This window comes from Amblyomma americanum, chromosome 2, assembly GCF_052857255.1.
Source record: "Amblyomma americanum isolate KBUSLIRL-KWMA chromosome 2, ASM5285725v1, whole genome shotgun sequence".
Classification (NCBI taxonomy): Eukaryota; Metazoa; Arthropoda; class Arachnida; order Ixodida; family Ixodidae; genus Amblyomma; species Amblyomma americanum.
In genome coordinates this window covers 214,058,539-214,084,569 of record NC_135498.1, presented here as the reverse complement: position 1 = coordinate 214,084,569, position 26,031 = coordinate 214,058,539, and the positions used below count along the sequence as shown (strand labels likewise).

Sequence of the window (26,031 nt, the reverse complement as noted above, 5' to 3'; positions counted from 1 at the left end):
TAAAAGACATGAAAGATATCTGGTTCAATGTAACAATCTTCGTTCGCATTTCTGGAAACTGTTCAATCTTTTAAAAGCGTACTTTGTGCAGTTTTTCTAGTAAATTGTAGAAAGCAATCATCTGAAAGGAGACATCGCGATTGCTGTAAACATCACTACCGTCGTGTTTCAACATGTGCTGCACGTGTCGTGTGTTACATGCTGTTCCTCCGCCGTTCTTTCTTTCTGTGTCATTTGCTGAAGCTTCCTTGCGGGCTGTGAATACTCGAAGTGCAATCCTAACAAACGTGAAAGTGCTGTGCGCGTGTGACAGTTCCTGAGCCATTTGTTAAAATGCCAGGACACTGTTGTGTTCCCGGCTGCCGCGGGAATTACGATGGAGAAAAGCCTGTGCGCGTCTTCACTTTCCCAGCTGATGCTGACAGAAGGAGGCAATGGTTGAAAGCCATTCCACGTGCTGATTTCGAACCCGGAAAGCGCTCAGTGGTAAGTCGAAAAAGCGTGATATTTATTCCGCGACGTAGCTGTGTGTATATAATGCGCTACAACATGGCCTAGTGGGCGAGCTGGAAATATTCTAAATTTGAAATATTTCACTGCGCTAATTGCTATTGCACCCATGGAATTAATCATCTTAAATATGCTAACCTTATCTGCGCTGGTTTGCAGGTCTGCGAGCGGCACTTTAAAGAATCAGACATTCGGACTTCTTCTAAGTATGTGGACTCAAAAACGGGCAAAGTCGTCGAGGCAAAATTGAAGATCGCTCGTCTCAGCTCCGACGCCATTTCCAGTGTATTCCCGAACTGTCCCGCGTACCTTTCTGCGCCCGCCACTACGTCCCGAGAAGCACCGACTGAAAAGAGAATGCGTCTTGAAGCAGCTTCTTTACGAGATGCCATCGCCATGTCACTCCAGACACACGAGGAGGAAGAAGCAAAGAACAAGATTGACACTTTCCAAGTTCTACTGGAGTGCCTTCCTCAAATCAAGCTTTCTGATTTTTGGAATGTTATTTCTCGACCTGCCTGCGTCCTTTTTCTCAATCTTGCTGTTGATGACGTCCCTCGTGTTTTGTCGTCAGTCACGGTCTTAGAGAACCTCACGGTGAAAGTTCATTACCGAAATGTGCAGCTGACTACAATTGATGGCATAGATACCATCCCTCACACAGTACATGATATCCGTTGCTTGATAGGTCTGCTGGATGCTGTAGAGTCGTTTCACGGAAAATTGTTGTCTAAGCATGAAGAAAAAATTGATGGTTTGCTTAAGTTGGCACTTTCCCTGCTTGAAGATGCCTTAAATTGTGAACTGGCAGATGTTGAACAACCCAATGCAGTTAGTTTTTTGAAAGAGCAAGTTTCTCTTCTTCTTGTCAAGCATAGCAGGTCATCCCGGTATTCTGCAGAGTTGCTGGTATTCTCAAGCATTTTATTTACAGTTTCTCTGCATGCTTATAGGTTCCTTCACAGTTCCGGAAACCTTAGATTACCCCATCAATCTACAATACGTCGTATATGTAACTCCTACGCGTGTACTTGCTTAGTGATAATCTTATATTTGTATAACTTTCAACTTATCTGTTAGTCTTTCTGTTTTTCATTTCTGTGTGCCCCACCCCTTATGTAATACCCTCTAACGAGGGTTTTTAAGGTATTAAAGTGAAGTGAAGTGAAGTAAGCCCGGCAGCTGAACAGCAAGGCACTTCTTTCCTATCGTATGCAAAGAAGCTTGTCGCAGCAATGACGGAGCATGAAAAAATTGTTGTACTCATGATAGACGAAATTCACCTGCAGCCGTATTTTGATTATAAGGGAGGAGTAATTGTTGGTGCGGCTACAAATAGCCCTAATGCAGCAAAAACAGCCCATGTTTTTATGATGCAAAGCTTGCTTTCGCGCCAGAAGAATGTTGTGCACATACTGCCAGTAGAGCGCATCAACGCACAGCAGCTTCACACTATTCTGCATAGCATCATTACTTAGCTAGAGCATGTTGGGTTGCGTATAATCGCAGTCATAGCTGACAATAACTCAATCAACCGGAAAACAATGTCACTTTTTGGGGCCCCCTGCAAACTTCAGAGTGTGTATCCACACCCTGCAGACTCTAAACGTCCTCTCTTTTTTCTGATTCATCCTGTACACTTAATAAAATGCGTCAGGAATAACTGGATCAATCAGCGAAATGCTGGAACATGCATGTTCTTTCCTAGCCCCACAGGACCTAATATAAAGCCACCTATACTTACAGCTTCATTTAAAACACTTCGAGAACTTCACTCGAAAGAACAGGGTCAGCTGATTAAATCAGCACCAACACTTTCATCTAAATCTCTGAACCCATCGAATATTGAGCGACAGAATGTCAAGCTTGCGCTAATGATTTTCAGCCCGTCTACGGCAGCAGCTCTGCGAGCATGTGGGCCCAGACTTGAGCTAGATCATGTGTCTGGTACTGCACAGTTCCTTGAAACAATAACAAAGTGGTGGAACATTGTAAATGTAAAGACATGCAACAAGGGTACTCGACTTCGTTATGAGCTGCAGTCACCGATTACATCAGCGTCAAGTCCACAGATCCAGTTTCTGTTAAGTATAGTGGAGTGGCTAGATCTGTGGCAGTCTCTCAAATTTGACACAGGCATACTTACAAGAGAGACTCACAGTGCGCTCCGACTCACGACAGACACCTTGGTAAAGGTGACTAGGTATTGCCTAGATGTAATGAACTTCGAGTATGTACTTTTAGGAAAGTTTCAGACTGATTGCTTGGAAGAGAGGTTTGGCAAATACCGCCAACTCTCCGGTGCGCAATACCACATTTCCATAAGACAAGTCTATGAGTCGGAGCGAAAGCTTCGTCTGCAGAACATTCTGGAGCTCCCAGAGTTTGAGGCTGCAACAGATGAGGTGGCAGTAAACGATGCAGTACTTGAAGTGTTTGACATTGAGGTAACGGACGACGATTATGCGAAGGCGCCAAATCTCCCAGCAACCACTTACGTTGCTGGCTATTGTGCCCACGCTGCGTTCAAAAAGCTGTCATGCATGACTTGCAAAGAAAATTTAATGCTAGAAGATGAAATTGATGTAGAAGGTGGGGAGTTAGTCAAGGTCATGACTCGTGGTAGTCTCAAGTTTCCACAGCCTGCCATAGTAAATGCTGTTCTTACTGCTGAGATAGTTCTTGACAAACTGAGAAGCGAACAGCATGCGACACAGTTTCATGCAGTACCAAATCAAAAGGAGGCTCTCTTGGCACTCACACATGATGTGTTAAACGATGGCATTGACTTTGATGTGTGTGAGAATGGGCACACTCCACAGTTGGTAATGCACTATGTCCTAAGTGCAGCAGCAAACACGCTTCTAAATAACCTTTGTAAAAGAAAAAATGATCAACTTATAGTTGAAAAGGCTGCAAAAGAAAAAGAGAGAAAATTGAAGACATTGGAGAATTGACTACCCTGTGTGCTTGTGACTGTTTTTGTTAGTTTATTTTAGTTTCGAAACCAATTTTTGCGTTGTATTATTATATATTGTTATGAAGACGAAGAAGAGTGCAGTGGCGCGGGACGGAGTGCTCGCGCTAGGCCCTGAGCCATTAAATCATATCATCATTCTGTCATCATGTCGTGCTTTCCTTGGCTTGCCACCACGTAACATTTGGTGTGAGGTGCTGGGTTCTCATCGTCATCCTAGTCCCCGGAGCATCGCCGCCTTCTGCTCGCCTTCGTCGTCGGCCGAAGGGACCTGGGCTCCGCCGCCCGGCTCAACCCCAGCTCGAACTGACCAGAACCGACCAGCCGTTTTCCCCCGCCCCGTCCCCAGCCCCGACCACAAGACACGACGACCAGGACCTGACGTACGATGACGCGACTACGACCCGAACCAAGACGGCACCCCCGCCCAGGCTGTGCGGCGATCCCTCAACCCTTGACCTTCGGCTGTGGGTGACCGACCGCTGGACCTGAAGCTCCGGGGCCAACCGTCCACCAGATCATCTCCTTCATCTTTGTGGCAAGCCTTTCATCTTCTTCTATCCTTCCTGATCATCCTAATCGTCACCTCACCATTCGTAATTCAAGCAATCGATCGGGACGATCGCTCTGAGGACCGGGGTCAAGTTATGAAGACGAAGAAGAGTGCAGTGGCGCGGGACGGAATGCTCGCGCTAGGCCCTGAGCCATTAAATCATATCTTCATTCTGTCATCATGTCGTGCTTTCCTTGGCTTGCCACCACGTAACAATATTCTGCATATTTTCTTTTGTTTGCTTTCTGTTTACAGATTTTCTGTTGTTGGCTTCACTTACTGCATTTTATGATTCAGTGCTGTAACAGTTTCCTTACCTCCTATTCCTACTGATCGTGTTTCTCATCTGAAAATAAAATACGACTTGTGAAAGTCCTCTGCGTTGTTCATTTTGAATAAAAAAAATATTACGAACGTATCTTCACACATGTGCGCTTTGATATAAAGTCAGTGAAAGCCTGCTAAAATGTAACTGCTTATACTTTCAAAGAAACAAGAACAAAAAAAATACATTCGGTTAGGGTGTGGACAAGCAAAACACGATTTAAAAAAAAAAGTAATTTTCTTTTCGAGAGACATAATCAGCACTTTGAAATGCGCGAAATGCGTGCGAGCGCTGAAGCCGAACCTACTGGGCCGTCGCAGTGCGGTGACGTCACGCAAACGTGGACAGGCCTTAAAAAGTCTAGGTGGTGTTGACCAGGGTCGACTGCAGGTAAAATGTAAGCGCTTCAAGAAATTTGGAGGTGCTCAAGCCGGAATTCTGAAAGCGCGTGGCCCCGAACTGATCAGTACTGTCGCTAACTGTTTGGAAAACTGTCGCTAACTACTGTCGCTATCGCTAGCTGTCGCTAACTACTTGGAAAACAACTTCCGGGATGCTGTTGGCATTTTGCCCACTTCGACTACTGTGCGCGGTGTAGTACGGTGCGGCGAGCTGGGGTCTTCTATGCAGAATGTGGGTTTAAAACTGCTACTTTCAGAAAAAGAGGGGTGCTTTGCCGATGTTCCCACGTGTGTTAACGCCACGAAGGCCCGCGAAGCTGTCGAGGAGAACTTCCGCCCAGTTCGCAACGCTCGTCCAGCAGAGGTAAAGAACCAAGCCATGAAGGCATGCAAAAGTGTAGGTTTGGAGAAGCTAGCCAAGACGATCAAGGAGAGTGAGGGGCTTAACCTGGAAATCTTCTTTTCTGTCAAGACCCACAAACCCGGAAGCCAGTTCAGGGCTAATGTTTCCGAAAAAGGAACATGGCAACGGACCCTGGGCAAGTACCTTCAGCAGTCCTTGTCCGTTTTGCCCATACAGGACCCTTTCCTTGTCAGAAGCACCGTGGAAGTCTCACAGTTCCTCGCGCAGGACAACTTCACTGACGCTGGTGTTTTGTCTATCGACGTCAAAGATCTGTGTTACTCAATGCCCCAATGAAAAGTTGTTAGCGAGAGCATTTTTCTGCTCGGGGCCACGCGCTGTCAGAATTCTTCCGGCATGAGCACTTGCACCAGGGTACTTGCACCTCCAACTTTCTTGAAGTGCTTTCATTTTACCCGGAGTCGATTCTGGTCAAGTTTAACGAGTACTGCTATACGTACAGAAAGAGGGAATATGCATTGGCGCCTGTCTCGTCCCCTGCTCAGTGATATTCTGCTGGCTCACTACGATAGACGTTTACAGGACGGGCTGGCCGACTCGGACGTGATTAAGGTGTTTCGCTACGTGGACGATTTTCTCGTAATTTTTAGGAATGAACCTGTGGACGTGACCGCTCGTGTGGACAATCTGTTCGCAATTTTCGAAACCCACCTTTCCTCTTTTCGACTGACCAAGGAACTACCGATTGAAGGGCGGTTACGTTTCCTCGATATGACACTCATCACTCGTGGCGAGCACCTCTGCTGACGCTATGAGCCTCGTGCTCGCGAAAGATTTCTGGCGTACACCTCAGCGCACTCCAAGATCGTCAAGCCAGGTCACCTCAGGAGCCATCGAGAATGCCATCACCAGGTCGTGCAAACACCATGTGCAGGAACGTTTCCTCGCGCAGATCGAACGGTTGGAGTCAGCTGGATTTCCTAAATCTGTCTTGTACATTGCTGCTGAAGGGTTATTGAAAGGCTGCCTAAATCCTACGAACCGCAAAAAATTTGAGCAAAGGAATGGACAGAAAGTCGCAGTCATCCCGTACGTTCACCAGTTCTCACACAAACTTAAGCGCGTTGCGCGCAGAGTGGGAGTGCATGTGATGTTTAGTGTCCCATGCTAACTGCAGCGTCTGTGCAAAAAGGTAAACTCTTCTGGCCCCCGAAGGGTTGCATGCGGCAAAAGGCATGGGAAGCATTTTGTTGATTGCTGTACTCAGGTGGTCTATGAGGTGCCCTTTTCTTGCGGAGCCTTGTATGTTGATCAGATGGGGCGCTGTATAAATGATCGCCTCAGGGAGCATGCCTCGTCCTTGGAGGACATTGTTCCCAAAAGAAACCTGGTCGTACACTATAAATCGTGCGAGAAATGCGTTCCCCTTTTTGAACAGTGCAAAATTCTCAGATGGTACCCCTAGCAACGCACGAGGGAAATCTATGAAGCTCTTGTAATCGCACGCAAGGGATGTTCATGTGCCAGCAAACCTTCTGCTTCATTATCACGCCGCGGGCTGAACTATCTTAACACAGACTGAGGAGCCCGGTACCTGTGCCTTGACGTTGTTGTTTTTTTTCCTTTTCCGCGCCGGCACACGAGTCATTTTTTCCGTGCATATATTTCGCTCTTGCACTAAATAAAATCAATTGTTAGCGCTCCAGTCAGTCTGTCTTTCTTGTCCTGTGTTTTTTTTTGCGGTGTTTTCCTACAGAAAAGCGTTATAGACGCAGCACTTCGAAAAACGTCCGATGCTACTGCTGTGAGCCGAGTAATATTTGTGTAATATTACAAGAGAGTTCATTTATGCTAAGAGGATTATTAAACTTAACTGCACCATTTACAAAGTGACAGTTGAAGTATTTTGATAGTTCTTTGTCGTGCGATTCATTACCGTTGACTGTTTAGGTACCTGGCATATAGCTTTTCCTTTCGCGACCTAGAACATTATTCATTGCTTTCCAAGCAGCCTCTGGCCGCTGCTGGGTAACATCAACAAAAAGGTGCTCATAATATGCAATCTCTGCTCGCCTAAGTTCATTCCTGATTTTCGTAAATTTTTTTTATTGCTATTTCTAAGGCTGTTTGCAAGAAGTAATGGAAAAGGCGGTTTTTGTTTTTATTTTTCTTTAAATGCTCACAATTAACCCATGGTGTACTGGCTTTCTTAGAAGGTTTGTGCAGCTTTAGTGGAAAGTGTTTGGCATACACACGTTCGAACAGTTTCATGAATTCGTCATAGGCAATGCTTGCACTAGTGTTACTAATCACGGATGACTAGACTTGTTTAACGATAAAACCAAGGGCTCCTGAGAAATGATAACAAGAGATGCAGGGCATACGCTAAGGATAAATATAACAAAGAGAAAGACAGAGAGAAGAAAAGCGGGCAAAAAAGTCATTGAGGGGGGGAGAATCACGCCAGTGCCGGAATGTTCCTGAGAGTTTCCTCTGGACACGTCGATCCCTGCTGGTTGTAAGGATTTAAATTTGTGGATTTGGAATATGCCTCTCTGTTTTTTCTGTCCCTTGGAGATTTGAAGCCTGATTGAACAATGAACAGCTTAAGTTCATCAAAGTTGTGACCGCGTTGATTAAAATGTTCCCACACTGCCTTCTGCACCTTCCTTGCTGTGTCAGCTCGATCACAATGTAGTATTGCGCTCAATGACTGCCAAGGTTTCTCCGATGTATTGTTTCTCACAAGGAGCATTGATGCATGCAGACGAACGTTAGACGGCGCGCAGTTGAAGCTAGTCCCTATATCGAACCTGAAGACGCTTGCCGCCGTCCTTCTAATTGTAGCGTTGCTTTGTAAATGCTTACATGTTTTGAATCTAGGTTGAGAGCATGAGCTTACGGTCAGCGGGGATCTTTAATCAAGCCTACCGTTTGCTAGGATGTCTTTCAGGTTTCCATTGCTTCTGTATGTTACCCTTGAAGTTTCAGGAGATATTTTCTTGAGGGCATCGTTGCCAGTAAAATAGGGGGGTATTTCCGCAGAGTATTGTTTATATTCGGAAGGGCGTTGGAATATATCGTTACAAGTGCAGGAGGCCACTCACTGTTAGCTTTTGTTCGTTTTTTTAAGTATCTCGCCTCATATCAGAGTATTTGGTCCTTGGAAAACATAATTAAAGAAGTTGTGAGGATGGTTTCTATCAGTTCAGATGCTTTTTAGTGAGTGGGAGGGGGGGGGGGGGGTCCGAATAGTCGTTGTCGCAAGCAAATATTTTCCTCATGCTCGTTGCTTGCCCGACAAACATGCCTTGCTTACGGTGCCTTGGATGATGGCTAGTGAAATCTAATTATTGCTGCCAGTCTTCAGGCTCCCTGTAGAGTGTGATTTTAAGCTTGCTATTTTCTAAACGGATGGTTTTGTCGAGATAATTGGCTTGCGTTTTAAAGTAGCGAAAAGTAAATTTAATGCTTGAGTGGAAGGAATTGTGGTGCGAGACGAATACCTTTAGGGTCTCAGATCGTGTTCCCATATCATAAAAATGCCGTCTATGTAACGCAGGTATATGAACAGGTTTTTCTGAAAATGAATTTAGAAGTTTAGACTCCAGTAGCCCCATAAGAATGTTTGCATAAGTCGGTGCGAAATTAGTGCCCATATTTTTTACAAATACTTGACGGCAACGCGAAGAATCGAGCTCAAAATAGCTGAGCGTGAATACCACATGATGTCGCGAGAGATACACTTCAGTTTCATGCCGGTGCGGATATTGTGTCAGAGCGTTCGAGAGCGCGTCGATCCCTTCATTTATACGGGAATACTTGTGTACAAACCGGCGTCGTCGAGTGCAACCAGTATGCTATCCGCTGGCATAATGGCTGCGTCATTAAGCGACTTCATTATTCGGAGAAAGTGCCGTGTGTCATGGAGAAAAGAAGGAAGGAGGTTTGGAATGCCTGCAAGGTAGTGGTTAAGGAAATTGAACAAGCTCTCTGTAGGCGTGTTATTGATCGAAACGATATATCTGCCCGGGATATGTGCTGTAAATAAGTCTTCTACGGAAACCTTATGAATTTTAGGAAGTAAGTGGAGGTGTCGTGCTTGTTTGTTTGACGTATTTAAGAAGCTGTAGCCTGATTGCGTTATTACTGTTTGTGGGTAAACAAGTCTGCCAGTTTAAACAGAATTACACTATAGAGCCCTAAAGTGAGATCGGAATATAATTATAATGGCAAGGGTTGTTGAGTTTTCTGATGGCCTCTCTTTTGTATTTTTCGGCCGGGAAGATGACTATGCTATACTAACTACCAACTCATATATATGGGCTTCATTTATTACGAGAAAGCATTCGACTCAATGGAAACCTCAGCAGTCACGCAGGCATTGCGGAATCAGGGTCTTAAAGAGTATTATGTGAAATTACTGGAAAATAGTTATAATTACAGCACAGCTACTATAGTCCTCCCTAATCTCAGCAATAAAATTCGAATAAGGAAGCGTGTCAGGCAGGGAGACGCGATATCGACAATGCTATTCACCGTCTGTTTACAGGAGGTGTTCCGAGGCCTGAATTAGGAACAGTTGGGCATAAGAGAATGAAGAATACCTAAGTAATTTGCGATTAGCTGATGACGTTACCTTGCCTAGTCACTGAGGAGATGAACTGCAAAGCAGGATCATTGAGTTAGGCAGGCAGTGGAGAACGGTGGCTCTAAACAAAATTGGCGGTGTTTTAGCTCTGGTTAAACCTGGAGTGACGCGATAGCTACAGCTGGCTGAGTGGAACTTGGTCACGTGACCAACCACATGATGAACCACGTGATCAGCGACGGCGCCACGCCGCCGGAAGCTGCTCGGCACCACGTGACAGCGTGGCGGCGCAGCCACAAGGTGGCGGCGCCGCCACGCTGAAGGCTTTAAATGCTACCGTATTGTAGCTATCGCTACAAAATTAACATGCAGATAACCAAAGTAATGTTAAACAGTATGGCAAGAGAACAACAGTTCACAATTGGTTGTGATGCGCTGGAATCGGTAAGGGAATACGTCTACTTAGGGCACTAGTGACCGCTAATCCGGATCATGAGAGGGAAATAACTAGAAGGATAAGAATGGGGTGGAGCGCATATGGGGCAAGTTCTCTCAGGCTATGAATGGCAGTTTACTAATATCCCTCAAGAAAAAAGTGTACAACAGCTATATCTTACCGCTTCTCACCTATGGGGCAGAAACGTGGAGGCTAACAAAAAGAGTTCAGTATAAGGACAGCGCTTAAAGATTAAATTGAGGACATTGCAGCGAGCTATGGAAAGAAAAATGGTAGTGTAACATTAAGGGGCAGGAAGAGGGCAGAATGGGTCAGGGATAAAATGCGAATAATGACATCCTAGTCGTAATCAAGAGGCAGAAGTGGGCTTCGGCAGGGCATGTAATGCGAAGGCAAGATAACGGCTGGTCTTTAACGGTAACGGAGTGGACTCCAAGACAAAGCAAGCATAGCAGGGGACGGTAGAATGTTATGTGGGCGGATAGGGTAATGAAGTTTGCGGGGATACGGTGGCCGCAGCTGACATAGGACCAGTTAATGAGGAGGCCTTTGCGTTTCAGTGAGCGTAGTCAGTCTTATAGTGTAATGGCTATGTCGGTTCTAGAAGCTAACTAGTTTAGAGTAGCCTGTTTCGTCGAGGAAAGGTTTCTTTTGCTATTCAGCTTACTTAGTTTTTTCTATATATTATTTTGAGACTGAATTAATATGCAAGTCTCGTTCAGAACTCTGTTCCGCGTCTGGTGCGCACTTGCTGTGGCATCTGAGAGCGATGGAATCTAGAATGGCCGCTTCAGTTTGCTGAACTAATGTTCACCACATGTTAGAGACTGCAGGTGAATTAGATGTAAGACTGGACACGGGCTTTAGAATTTTCAGAGGCTGGCGCTCAACGAAGAAGACGACGAGAAGCGCCGAACATTGCGAAGCTCGAGCGCCGAACACTCCGAAGCTCGAGCTTCGCAATGTTCGGCGCTTCTCGTCGTCTTCTTCGTTGAGCGCCAGCACCTGGAAATTCTAAAGCCCGTGTCCAGTCTTACATCTAATTCACCTGCAGCCTCTAACATGTGGTGAACATTAGTTCAGCAAACTGAAGCGGCCATCCACGACCTTTCGGCCTGGTCGCCAGCCTGTGATGAAGCGTTTGCGACACTCCGTCGCCTCCTCACCACTCCACCAATTCTGCGTCACTTCGACCCTCTTTCTCCGACGGAACTCCACACCGATGCCAGTGGCGTCGGCCTCGGTGCCGTACTCGCTCAACGCAAGCAAGGCTTTGACGAATACGTTGTCACTTACGCTAGCCGGACACTCACAAAAGCTGAAGCCAACTATTCTGTCACCGAGAAGGAGTGTTTAGCCATCCTTTGGGCGATCGTCAAATTTCGCCCCTACCTGTATGGGCGGCCTTTTGACGTTGTCAACGATCACCACGCCTTCTGCTGGCTGTCCTCTTTGAAAGATCCCTCTGGCTGACTGGCGCGATGGGCTCTGCGACTCCAAGAGTTCGCGTTATCTATCGTTCCGGCCGCAAACATGCCGATGCTGATGCCCTCTCACGTTTCCCTCTACCATCTGAGGCAGCGCCTTGTATATCCGCCCTGTCTTCTTTCAAGTTTGAGTTCGCTGATATGGCTTCCGAGCAACGCAAAGACCCGTGGATCACTTGCCTTTTTGATCTCCTATCTGGCCAATCGTTCGACCTCCTTGCCGTGCTCTCCGTCGTCAGTCCCACCATTTCGCCATCCGAGACGAGCTCCTTTACCGCCGCAACTATCTCCCGGATGGTTGCAAGTGGCTTCTCGTCATTCCGACACATCTGCGCTCCTTCATTTGCTCTTCCTACCACGATGATCCCCAGTGTGCCCATGCCGGATTCTTGAAGACTTTCACCCGTCTACGACAGCGGTACTACTGGCGTGGGATGGCCCGTTACGTCCGCCATTTCGTTCAGTCCTGCACCACATGCCAGCGACGAAAACATCCACCTCGCCGACCCGCCGCTCCTGCCTTGCCCAGTACAGCCCTTCGAGCGTGTTGGCATCGACCTCTACGGCCCTCACCCCAGCACATCAACCGGGAACCGCTGGATCATCGTTGCCATCGACCACCTTACACGTTATGCTGAAACATCGCCTTTACCATCCGCTACAGCCCACGACATTGCATCCTTCATTCTCCATCGCATAATTATTCGCCATGGTGCGCCAAAAGAGCTGCTCAGTGATAGAGGTCCGGCCTTCCTCTCAGAAGTTGTAGAAGCTCTCCTTCAGGAATGCAACGTGGTTCACCGCACCAGCTCCGCCTACCATCCCCAGACAAATGGCATGGTTGAGCGTTTTAATCGCACCCTCGGCGACATGCTGGCCATGTATGTTGCTTCCGACCATTGTAACTGGGACCGCGTTCTCCCTTTTGTCATATACGCTTATAACTCCGCTGCTCAAGCCACCACCGGATTCTCTCCGTACTTTCTTCTGTACGGCCGTGAGCCTTCTTGCACAATGGACACCATTCTACCTTACCGCCCTGATGCTTCCGAATTTACAACTCTTTCCCAAGCCGCCACTTATGCCGAAGAATGCCGACAGCTTGCCCGGTCCTTCACATCTCACGCCCAGCAGCAGCAGAAAAGCACCCGTGATCCCCCTGAACTTCCTCCCGCTTACCTTCCTGACTCTTTGGTCTGGCTCTGGCTACCCTCCTCAGGTCCCGGCCTTTCCTCCAAACTTGTTAGCAAGTAGCAGGGAAGAGCAGACATCCCCCGTCAATTACCTCATCGAACCCCTTACGCCATCCCCTGATCATCGCCGCCGAGGCCGCGAAATTGTCCACACGATGCGCCTCAAACCTTACTACGACCCCGCCGTCGTCACATCGCCCTAGGCCGCCAGGATGGCTCCCTTTCGCCCGGGGGGAATTGTAAGACTTGGCACGGGCTTTAGAATATTCAGAGGCTGGCGCTCAACGAAGAAGACGACGAGAAGCGCCGAACATTGCGAAGCTCGAGCGCCGAACACTCCGAAGCTCGAGCGCCGAACGCTCGGTCGCTCGTGCGTGCTCTGGACATAACGCTGTCTCTGTTCTGTGCCTGGACGGTTCGGCTGGTTGTTCGTGACGCTGTGCTGATTACTGTGCTGTGCTGTGTGTGCTGTATTAGTAGTGTGCTGTGTTATTACATAGAAATTGGGTTTTTCGCTTTTTTTTGGTGAAATACTCCTTAATGCGCATTCTTTTCGAAAACTCTCTCAGATCTCGGCGAAGTTCATACTGGGTGAAATCTTGTTACTTGGACAAAATGTGAGCCCACGCTTCAGAATATGTTTGGACTAGCTTTTTTAATTCTGAAATATCATTTTTTCTTTTCTGACACACTCGCTTTGTTCACTTTATCCTTAGCTTATGCTCTGCATCGCTTGCTATAATTTGTCACGGACCCTTGACGTCCGAATTCTTTCCTCCCCCTCCCCCCTTCCTTTCGGGCCTTGTCTTTGAACTCTGGCTGGTTATTTTCCCAAAATAATGGAGTGCATGATTTTAACGTTTCAGGAATGGTTTCTGAAAAATGTAGCTAATACCCAGACGCAATTACAGGATTTTGCAATGGCCACTACGCTATCGAACGTGTATTTATTCTGGTGTCCACGGTACAACACGAGAAACGTCGACGCAGGCTAACCGCTCCTGTCTTCCTCGACATCAAGGGAGCATTCGACAATGTTCAGCATGATACAATCTTAGACGCCCTTGAAAAATGTGGAATTGGCGCACGCCTATATCAATGAATTGAAAGGTATTTGAGGAACCGGGGCGTCCATATGGTGACTAATGAAGGTGACGCGACAGATCATCCCGTCACATGTGGTGTCCCTCAGGGAGGAATACTTAGCCCATCATTTTTTTAATTTCGTACTAATGGACCTATTCGCAGAGCTACCAAGCACAGCTTGGGTGCGCAGACGACATCTGCATAGGGGCGTCCAGTGAAACGCGTGCAATCCACATTGCAACGTTCAGTGTTCATTTTGTCTGCGTACTTGTCTGCGCCGTCACGGGGTTGAGCTAATAAAGGCGTCATGTTAGCCTTGACGGTGTGATGCCCTGTCACAACTGCCGGTCAAGACATTCCATACGTGACACACAATGAATTCTTAGGTGCCACTATAGACCGCGACCTCTAATGAACGAAGCACGACATTTTGCTGAGAAAAAATTCAGGAGGGCACTTTGTTGACTTAAAGTGCGGTGAGGTAGCGCGGTGTTGCTGGTTGTGTCGTTGAGATGTGCTGAAGATGTTGATTAAAGACTACACAATTGTTCGCTTCACGACACTTTCGCTGACGTTCATTAGCGCACGCACGCTTGGTTGATGGAGGCACAGGTGAGCTTTTAGGCGTAATCCATTCAGATCGGCGTTTAGGAGGGGTCTGGCGATATTGCCTGGGGAGCGCTCCTCTCAAACAATGGTGGCGCCACTCAATGACGTCACACGCATGCGCAGTAGGCTGAAGCGCAGGTGCACTGTCTGTTGGTGCCTTGCGCATGCGCAGTGCATTATCGTATACTGGGTTCCCAGTTACGACATAGTACACCAAACACTAATTATCAAATTACTAATCGCCTAATTAGTCAATTACTATTTAACTAAGTACAGATCACCAATTAACTTATTGCTGATTAACTAATTACACATTGCTATTCAACTGTGAGGACACTTGTCTGGTTACGTGGAGGAATGCGAAAGCATGTGTTTTGAGGAAAGGAAGCAGTAGCTCTCAGATCTCGAAATCTCCGTGGACACTCAACCGCGTATGATTGACAGCTATGGTGTTACACTCTTCTGCGAACATCCCCGCTGGCAAGCCATGAACCTTTAAAGGCTTTCACCTTAAAAACTGGACAGTTTTAAAAGCATTATAAGGTTTTTAGCGGGCGAAACCTAGTGTCTATCTGAGCGATGTTTACTTCACCTGTTCCAGATGCTGGTGGTCGGTTATATGAGATACTGTGCGCCGTTTCTTTCGGGAAAAATACTGAATGCCCTGCGAACACTGAAAAGCGCTCATGCTTGTGCTTTAAGGGTGTGCTTGGGATTACCCTGCTAGGCTTCGACATGGGACACATTTTTTAGGCTTACCTCATGCTAATTCCCTCCGCGACAAGAGAGTGATCCTCACTTCGCGTCTTGTCTCATTTCTATGTTTCACCGTTCGCTCCCTTCGTCTTCTCTCCGTAGGCTTTACTTACAGGGGATGCAACCCCCCCTTACTTTCGCCGCGCCCGCTTGGTAGTCTCGCCGCGTTAATTCTCGCCTGCAGGAGAATAAGGTTGTTTGTGTGCAGTGCGTCCCTCTTCTCGTCATCACAGAGGCACAACGCGCACGGCTACGCTTCAGCAGCTCCTCCGGGTACCCCTTGGAGCCTCTGTGCGGAGTACAACCTTTTTTAATATTGCATATCCCCCCCCCCCCCCCCCCGCTGTAATCCCTGGCGCGACCATGCCTCTCTGGACTCCTCGTTTTCCACTCGTCTTGTCCTGTCTCACTTTCCCTCTCAACCCTCCCTTCCCGGCCTTGACAAATTGACGGCGGTTCCTATATGTCCCGCTCTGCGGGTGCTGCTTATGTCGCATTCTCATCTTCGGCGCAGGGGCTGTTGCGTTTCACGAGACTTGTTGATATGCGCCCCCTCTCCTTTGCCCTTCCACCAACGACTTACGCGTCCAAGACATCAAGCGTACCCTTGCAGCCATTTCCCTTCGCCGTCCTATCTTCCGGTATCGGTTTGTTTATCTATTTATTTTACAGGTACTGCTATCCTTATTATCAGGCATTAGGCAGGAGTGGATAACACAAATCAACAAATTCAAAAACATCAAAGTCAGCAAACAAGATATAGGACGCTGAATGATAAATCAGAACAAAATCAAAACACAAGATACTATTTACAACATGAATGCCATTTTTGCTGGGGGGAGGCACATGCCACTCAGGATTTATGCACAAGTGCACAGAGGAATGACGCAGCTGTTGGGCAGTCAACCGTGTCGGCGGATAACATACATACATACATACATACATACATACATACATACATACATACATACATGCATACATACATACATACATACATACATACATACAAGTTTTATTCTCCACAAAGAAGTGGAAGGAGGCTGTGGAGTTCGCTGACCATTCCGCGAACTCGTTGGTCTTGTGTTCGCAAGGAAGGCCGCTCCGGAAGTCCCCAACAAAGGGGCCCGTCCCATCCCTGCCTCCCCTTTGTGCAGCGGACGTCCTCGTTTACGCCGCGCCGTCACGGGGATGACCCGCCGGGAAAAACGCGAGCCAAGTACAGCTGACGACATGTGGATGTTAAGGGGTTGACGAGGTTTCGGGGGCGCACGAGATACTGCTGAGTATTAGCCGAGTGACCGGAAACCCACTATTCCTGTAACGACTGTCTACTTCCCTTAACGACTGTGTTCTCTTTGTTGCTGTCAACAACCTGAGTCATCGCCTCGTCGGCACATGTTTCTAGCGTCTGTGGTGCCGTGGTGGCGTGGGGAACGGAAGTCGCATTTGTGTTGTTTGTCTATTTGATTGCTACCTCTCCTTTCCCAAATGTTTATTCAGTACTTTTCCCCCAATCTCTGATCAATGGGCGGACCTTGTTTTCCTTTCCCTAACCACTGATTGGCGAGATGGGTCGTTTGTTATCTTATTGGTTGCTGTCCCCGCTAAGGGCGGAGACAGAGGGTTTAAAACCAAGCGCTCTGGGTTGAGCGGGGGCTGAATTCGTCTGATCCACGATTTAGTCATGTAAATAGTTTTCTCCTTGCTTTGTTTCTTCTCATTTTTTTACCTATGTTGTAAATAGTTAACCTTCTCCTTTCCTTGAGTAATGTGAATGTTTGCGAGTAGAACCACCGGGTCATCAAGAAACCCCGATTTCATCATCAAGTAGTTTCCTCTCATCGCCACCGGAAGGGGAAACTCAACTGGCGCAGTCGACACAGGATCGCTACTTCTTTCTACTCAAGGCATTGGACGGAAGGTGAGAAGAACAAGTCGGTGGACAAGCTGTTTGTCCTAAAGGAGAAAACGTGAAGCTGCGTCGAAAGACGGCGTCGAGAGCTTCAGGTCACGGGTCGAGTTCGAGAGGACGTCGGAGGCTCAAGTCAGCGAGGAGCTGAAGGAGCCGGGCAACGACAAGCCATCGGGGGTCGAGTCAGCGAGCAGCTGAAAAGAACCCAGCGTCCACATCGAAAAGGTTGAGAACCAAGCGACCAAGTCAAGCGAGGTCCGAGGCAGTGAGCTGCTGAGGGACCAGGATCAACTCGAGGGCGTCTATACCTTCCCGGGAGCCCGCTGTCATCACGCTGAGATTGACAGCGCTGCGGTCGTCGGAGCATCGAAAGAGGTAGGACACCTGTTTGCTTTCTCCGAAACTGCCATGTCTGTGTATTAGTCGTTCGCTATAGGGTAGTGCTATAATGACTGATGCAGAGATGGATGCTGCAGGGGGGAATGGTCTAGAGCCTGTTGAGCAACTCGTGTCATCAGAGTCGGTGCTAACGACAGAACGGGCACTGGGAAATATGACGCAAGCTTTGCTAATGGAAAAAGAACAGAAGGTTCAAGTGTTCGAACTTGAAAAATTGAAGCTTCAAATTGAAGTGGAAAAAATAAAATTGACGCAAAGGCAGCTTCCACCGCAACTGGATGCGCAGCATGGACAGCGGTCAGGTCCAAAGTTGGGCGAGTACGCAAAAGAACTGAGAGCGGTGCTGGCTCCTATGCCAGAAAAAGACCCATTAGTGCCCGCATGGTTCAGAAGTGTAGACACAATGATAGAGACCCTTAAGATTCCTAAAGAAAGTTGCGGGGCTATCCTATTGCCATTTCTGACTGAGAAAATGAGGGCATTTGTGGCTAGCGAGTCCAACGGAACGGTAATGCCATACGAGGAGCTTAAGGAAAGGGTTCTAAAAGAGCTCGAAATGACTCCGAAAGAGTACAAACGATTGTTCATGGCGGTACGTAAGGAGCAAGGTGACTCGTGGCATCAGGTAGCGACCAAGCTCGAGACAATGTTCATGTGCTATGTGAATAGCCGAGAGGTTGAAAGTCTGGAGGATTTGAAAGACTTAATGATAGCAGATCGTTTCAAACAAGTGCTGCCAGACGAAGTGAGGACATATGTCATGCAAAATGAGAACCGGAACTGGCTTACGGCCGATGAGATTGCCGGATTAGCGGAGACGTTCGAGGAAAGTCGACGGGTAGGCAAACCGAGGGAGCGGTTCGAAGGTGTTAAACCACCACATCAAGGTGGGGAGAAACGGGAAAGACAGACGCCAATCCTAAGCCCTAACTCCGGAGGTAAAAATCGACACGCAGGGCCGAAGTGCTTTCGCTGCAAGAAATATGGGCACATCTCTATTCACTGCCCAAGTGCACAGCAAAGACAGGACGCAACAGAGTCTAAGAAGGACGCGAGCAAGCTAGTAGCACGAGCTCAAAAGTTGGTTCCTGATAAGCTAGAATCCGAACGGGAGAGGACGGCTAAACTTGAGCAATTAAGTAAATCTCACTCTCTTACCAGGGTAAGGTTACAAATCGGAGATAACCAGGCAGAAGCTTGTGTAGATTCAGGGGCGGAGATTACAGTGTTAAGGGCAGAGACGGTGCCTCTATCGTGTCGAAATGACTGTTCCGGTAAAATAAAACTGAGGGGTGCTTTTGGACAGATCGTGGAGGCAGACTTAATATATGTGCCTATGTCTTTAGTACCGAAAGGAGAGACAGTCAATCAGCAGTTGCCAATACTATGTGCAGTCACCGCAGAACTAGCTGAAGGTGTAGGTGCGTTGCTCACACGCGAAACGCATGCAATGCTAGAAGGGATGGAAAAGCTGCAGGTGGCAGTGGCTGAAGAGAGAGCTGTTCTTGAACGAGAGGTAAACGCGGCACATGGATTGGAAGAGGACAAAACAGAGATTACACTTGAGTTTGAGGAAAACGAGAATGCGGAGCCAATAGTTGTGCCAGGTTTTGCAGTAGGTCAGGAAGAAGTAGCGGCAGAAACTACGTCGAGGGTTCGAGACTTCAAACTGGAGCAGCGAGACGATCTATCGCTGAGAGAAGCGTGGAGACAGGCAAGAGAAGGTAGTCATGGGATGGTAGTGCAGGAGGAGATGCTTTTCCATGAAGAAAAGATTGATGGAAGGTTATACAAACAGCTATTGCTGCCAGAACCGCGAAGACGTGAAGTGCTCGAACTGGCGCACGACAGACCAAGTGAAGGGCATTTTTCAGAAAAGAAAACCAAGCAGAGGCTTAGAAGTGCGTTCTTTTGGCCAACGATGGTAATTGACGTGAAGGAGCACTGCCGCAGCTGTCATACGTGCCAAGTGTTTTCACGTACGACTGTTCGAGATCGAGTGCCGATAACACCGCGTTTGCAACACCTCAAGGACTCTATGCATGGAAGGTAATGCCGTACGGGTTGCGAAACTCGGCAGCAACTTTTCAGAGGATTATGAACGAAATCCTACAAGAACATTCCTCCTATGCAATGGCATACATTGACGACATCGCCATCTTTTCGGCAACCTGGGAGGAGCACATCAAACACCTACAGGCAGTACTTGAGACTCTGAGAGAAGTAGGCTTAACGGCAAACGCTGCGAAATGCAAGTTTGCGCAGAGAACGGTAAAATACCTAGGCCATGTAGTAGGATCAGGCAAGCATGCTCCCGACCCAGAGAGAGTAAGCGCGATCACAAAATTGAAAGCACCCAAAACAAAGATGGAGCTGCGTAGCGTATTGGGCCTCTTTAACTACTACCGAGAATATGTACCGGAGTATTCAAAGGTAGTTCGCCCATTGACGGACCTCACCAACAGGCGGGTCCCGAATGTCATTCCCTGGAATGAGAAGGCCGAGGAAGCGTTTGGTGAGGTGAAAAGGGTACTGGCGTTGCTGCCGGAGCTGGTCGCACCTGATCAAAACCAGGAGTTCCTTCTCACAACGGATGCCTCGGAGGTGGCAATAGGAGCATGTCTGTCGCAGTCTGTTGAGGGGGAACAGAAGCCGATTGCATTTCTGAGCAAGAAATTGACCCCTGCTCAGACCAAATGGTCGGCAATCGAAAGAGAAGCTTTTGCAGTCGTGTGGGCACTGGGGAAACTGGATACTTGGTTATTTGGGGTTAAAGTGAAGGTCGCAACAGACCACAACCCGCTCACGTACCTGACCCGTTCAGCGCCCACTAGTGCGCGGTTGATGCGTTGGTCGCTGGCATTACAAAAGTATGACCTAGAGGTCGTGCATATTAAAGGGTCACTAAACAAGTGCGCTGATGCGCTCTCTCGTCTAGAATGCCAGGAACAATGACATTAGGATAATTCTTTGATGTGTGTTTGCGTCAGTTTCCTCTGCTATAGCCGCAAAAGAGTGATTAAATAGTAGGTGTAATTTTATTTAGGGTAACTAGTTAGCTTACTGCGATAGTCACGGGGGGAAGTGAAGGCTAGTTTGGCAGTTAGCCTTCAGAGAACGGACATGGCAAGTTCTGCAACGTGCAAATTGGTGTCCGAACCTTGTGTGCACGGAACGAATTGAGGCTGTGTATGTGTGTGTGCCCAGTGCTGCTTGGAACCTTGTGGCCGGACTTTAATGTCACACTGACAGCAAGTGTCCGCGTGACATTCTTGGTTGGGAGGTGTGGAGTTCGCTGACCATTCCGCGAACTCGTTGGTCTTGTGTTCGCAAGGAAGGCCGCTCCGGAAGTCCCCAACAAAGGGGCCCGTCCCATCCCTGCCTCCCCTTTGTGCAGCGGACGTCCTCGTTTACGCCGCGCCGTCACGGGGATGACCCGCCGGGAAAAACGCGAACCAAGTACAGCTGACGACATGTGGTTGTTAAGGGGTTGACAAGGTTTCGGGGGCGCACGAGATACGGCTGAGTATTAGCCGAGTGACCGGAAACCCACTATTCCTGTAACGACTGTCTACTTCCCTTAACGACTGTGTTCTCTTTGTTGCTGTCAACAACCTGAGTCATCGCCTCGTCGGCACATGTTTCTAGCGTCTGTGGTGCCGTGGGTGGCGTGGGGAACGGAAGTCGCATTTGTGTTGTTTGTCTATTTGATTGCAACCTCTCCTTTCCCAAATGTTTAATCAGTACTTTATCCCCAATCTCTGATCAATGGGCGGACCTTGTTTTCCTTTCCCTAACCACTGATTGGCGAGATGGTTCGTTTGTTATCTTATTGGTTGCTGTCCCCGCTAAGGGCGGAGACAGAGGGTTTAAAACCAAGCGCTCTGGGTTGAGCGGGGGCTGAATTCGTCTGATCCATGATTTAGTCATGTAAATAGTTTTCTCCTTGCTTTGTTTCTTCTCATTTTTTTACCTATGTTGTAAATAAATAGTTAACCTTCTCCTTTCCTTGAGTAATGTGAATGTTTGCGAGTAGAACCACCGGGTCATCAAGAAACCCCGATTTCATCATCAAGTAGCTTCCTCTCATCGCCACCGGAAGGGGAAACTCAACTGAGGCGGAGGGAAAAGCCGTACATTTGTGGCTTGAAAAATCCTCCGCCCCCTTACAGTGCATACAGCAGCAGAGCGGGACAATAGACAGTCACATTTTTTTGTTGCAAAGAGGAAAAATAAATAAAAAAATAAACAGCACTATATCGCATCACAGAACAAAATAAGCCTAAATAAGAGTTTCAATAGAACACTGGGTTTGGACTCCTGGAAAAACATTTTTTTTTGAAAAGTAAACAATGCAATGTAATTGAACATAAAGATAGACCTGTGCGTTCATTCACAAAAAAGAGTATGAGTAGCAAAATATTTGTACATATTTGGAAGAGACATATTGGATACATCAGCGCCTTCTTTTTCTGCAGCATTCAATAATCGCGGAAGGTTATACCGGAGTGTTTGTTGTCCATAGGCAGTACGACATTTTGGAACTTTCCATCGTTCTGGAGTTCTGGTGCTGTAGATGAGATAATTGGGTTTTAGTTCTGCCATTTCAGTAAAAACTGTACTCTCTCGTTGGACACTTAAACGGTACTGCCTGCATAATTTGTATTCGTAAATATTTCTTACTTTCAATAAATTAAGCGAAGCAAAGATATCTAAAGAAGGCGCTGTGTATTCAACGTTTTCAATTATTCGTACTATTTTTTTCTGTAGCCTTTCAAGCTTCAACAGATTAGTTTTTGTTGATGTTCCCCAGACTAAATGAGAGTAGTTTAGGTGGGAAACAAAGAGAGCGTTATAGACCATTAGTTTAACTTTTTTTGGAAGAGTATAGCGGTTGCGATTTAAAATTCCAGTTATGCAGCTCAGTTTGCTGGTTAGACTGTTTACATGATCATTCCATTGTAAAGTTGAAGTAAAATATACCCCTAACACCTTGACAGTATCTACCACATCAATGGCTGCGGATCTAAACATTACGGTTCCTTGTAACGAAATTTGTTTACTTTTTGGTCGAAAAATTACCACCTTTGTTTTGTTTGCGTTAAGTTTTAATTGACTGCTGGAAATCCACGAGCGGCGGAGCGGGTTGGACGTGGAATAATCCGTTCTTCGCTGTGTTTTACAGTCGCAGATGCTGCAGTGTTCCCGCGGTGCTTCGGACAAGAATCTCACCGTGGCCGGTTTTCCTTGGGAAGACTGAATTCAAACACCGTTCTCAAGCATCGTTTCCATATCAGCGAGACGGAGCCAATCAACGGGAGCCGACGGCTGTGACGAAAGCTGTGGAAACTTTTGCAACGGGGGGCGTACTTCGCCAGGCACTTTGGCAGCAGCGGCGGAGCGGGTTGGACGTGGAATAATCCGTTCTTCGCTGTGTTTTACAGTCGCAGATGCTGCAGTGTTCCCGCGGTGCTTCGGACAAGAATCTCACCGTGGCCGGTTTTCCTTGGGAAGACTGAATTCAAACACCGTTCTCAAGCATCGTTTCCATATCAGCGAGACGGAGCCAATCAACGGGAGCCGACGGCTGTGACGAAAGCTGTGGAAACTTTTGCAACGGGGGGCGTACTTCGCCAGGCACTTTGGCAGCAGCGGCGGAGCGGGTTGGACGTGGAATAATCCGTTCTTCGCTGTGTTTTACAGGTTGGTCAAACCTCTTCATATTAAGTTCGTGCATGTTGCTTAGCCATCTGCCGCTGCTGCCAACTTGCTAGTCGATATTGGTCACCATGAATCGGTGTTGCAAATGTCGCGAAAAGCTAAAGAATGACGATAACGCTATCACATGCAGTGAGTGTGAATTTCGTTTTCATGGCGCGATATGTTCAGGCATGAGTGAAACGACATTTGCTTCAAAACGAGGGTCGACTAAGAAGGCTTGGAAGTGTGAAGCGTGTAAACGAGGAAAGGGTGGTGCCTCAAACGATGACTCTAATACGGATCCCGACCTGAAAGTTCTTATTGTGGAAATGAACAGGAAATTGACTTCCCTTCTCCCTCTTACCGAAAAGCTAGATGCAGTAGAGAGCTCAATCCAGATGCTGCATGAAGAGTTTGCCACTATAAAAGAGCGTCTTGATACGCAGGATAAGGAAATCAAAGGAATTAAAGGCAGAATTGGCAAGCTGGAGAGAGATGCTGGCTCAAAAGATATAACTCAGTTACAACTCAGTGTCCATGACTTAGAATGGCGCAGCAGGCGCTTGAACATTGAGATTCATGGCATTCCTGAGGCGGCAGGAGAGGACCTCTTGTCAAAAGTCAACGAAGTGGCAGACAAAATTGGCATGAACCATCTCACTGAGGCGGACACCCTCGCACTTCATAGGATGTCGGCGAAACCAGGAAAGAAAAAGGGTGTGATCGCCCGTTTTGTGAGGCAGGATCTTCGAGACGCTTGGCTGCAGAAAAGGGTGGTTCTTAAGGAAAAAGGCGACTCAGTGTACATCACAGAAAACATGACCAACTATTCGAGAGTGTTTTTGCAAGCCACAAAAGAGTGGGCTAAACAGGCTGGCTTTGCATATGTGTGGCACGTCAACGGGAAAATTTTCGTGCGTAGAAGGAGTGGCGATGGCGCTAAGGTTATCAAGAGCGTAAGTGACCTCTCCACACTTGTTAGCTAAATGCCTTTTCGTGTAGTCGGAAACCCGTGACCCTTATCTTGAAATGGCGCACCTAGGGCACGTTACCTTAGAAGAACTCTTAAGAGAGCTTGGTGGTCAGACACAAGGTTATCTTCGTTGTTTTCACTTAAATGCACAGTCTGTATTCAACAAGGTTGCTGAACTAGAATCCTTGTTAAAAAAGCTTGAGAATTGTTTTGATGTTCTGATGATAACAGAGACACGGCAAACAAGCAGTTGTGACACTTTTGACCTTCCTAATATGACAACTTTTTCTGTTAGTAGAACTACTCGTCGCGGTGGTGGTGTGTCTGTGCTAGTAAGCTCTCTGTTACAGCCTGCCTTGCTTTCAGATTCTCTTGTGTCACAGATAATTTTGAAATTATTTATTCTGCAAATCAAAGACGCTGTAATTGCAACTTGTTATCGCCCTCCGGATGGTTCTCTCCTTGAATTTTTTCTGTTTTTAGATAATTTATTGTCATTTTTTAACCAAAACAGATACAATGTGATACTTGCCGGTGATTTTAATGTTGATATGAGTAGCAATAGTATGAAGAAAACAGATTTTGAAAATGTATTGCTATCTAATGGCTGTATAAACCATATTGTTTCTCCCACACCACTAACGTCGTCCACGCAAACAATTCTAGATTTAGTAATAACAAATTATGATGCTAACCTTTTCAGTTCCGGTGTTCTTACTTACCCTATTAGTGATCACTTGCCTGTGTTTTGTAGCATAAAATTTAGTACTCGGAGAAACTTCCACCATAAAGTGTTTAATCTTTTTCAGCCTGTTACACCTACCCTCTTAGAAGCTTTTTATCATGAGTTGGAAACAGTTTGTTGGGACAACTTCCTTCAGGCAACAAATGCGAACGTAGCTTATGATGCCTTTTTGAGTTTCTTTCGGTATACCAACGTCACTTCGTATTCCAACGCCACACGGGTAATAAGAGATGTCGAAAACCTTGGGTGACAAAGTACCTATTGAAGAAGATTGGAAAGAAAGAACGTCTGTTTAAAACATTTATGCGAACTCGTACAGCACCTGATCTCGCTACGTTCAAAAAATTTCGTAATGACTTGACTAAGCAGCTAAGAAAAGCAAGAGAACTCTACTATCAGAATATGTTCGGTTCCAACGTAAAGCGCACTGACTTAATGTGGAATAACTTAAATGCACTGATGGGTCGGAGCGAGAAAAAACAGATAGTTGAAGAAGTTTTTCACGAAGGACAATTATTAAAAGGAGAAGAAATGGTAAATATTTTTAATGACTACTTTGTTAACAGAGATTTTACTAAAAACCAGACAACAGAAAAACTCTAGCACAATATTTTTTGAACCAACAGATGCAAATGAAGTGTGTTCTCTTTTTTTGAGTTTAAGTAATTCTCATAGTGTTGATGCAGATGGTATACAAATAAGACCTGTCAAGTATGTGATACGTATAATCAGCCCCATTCTAGCGCATACTTTTAATCTCTGCATTTCTACAGCTGTTTTTCCAACAAAAATGCAAGTCGCCCGTGTGATAGCCTTATATAAGAAAGGTGATAAAAATGATGTATCTAACTACAGACCGGTGTCAATTCTTCCTGCCTTTTCGAATGGTCTCGAGAAAATCATCCTAGATCGAATATCGCGCTTCTGCAACAAGCATAATATAATAACTACTTCGCAATATGGCTTTAGAAGGGACAGGTCTACAGAGCTGGC

General features: G+C 46.8%; 1 protein-coding gene across 1 annotated transcript in view; it reads left to right on the top strand.

Annotated features, from left to right (window-relative positions):
* Window positions 1–293: 293 nt before the first annotated feature.
* Window positions 294–26,031, top strand: part of LOC144120360 (uncharacterized) — an 81,901-nt gene continuing 56,163 nt past the window's right edge. The window contains exons 1-2 of the mRNA XM_077652723.1: window positions 294–486; window positions 670–1,463. Of these exons, the coding sequence (XP_077508849.1) occupies window positions 334–486; window positions 670–1,463 (947 nt within the window). The 5' untranslated portion in view covers window positions 294–333. The remainder of the gene's footprint in view (window positions 487–669; window positions 1,464–26,031) is intronic.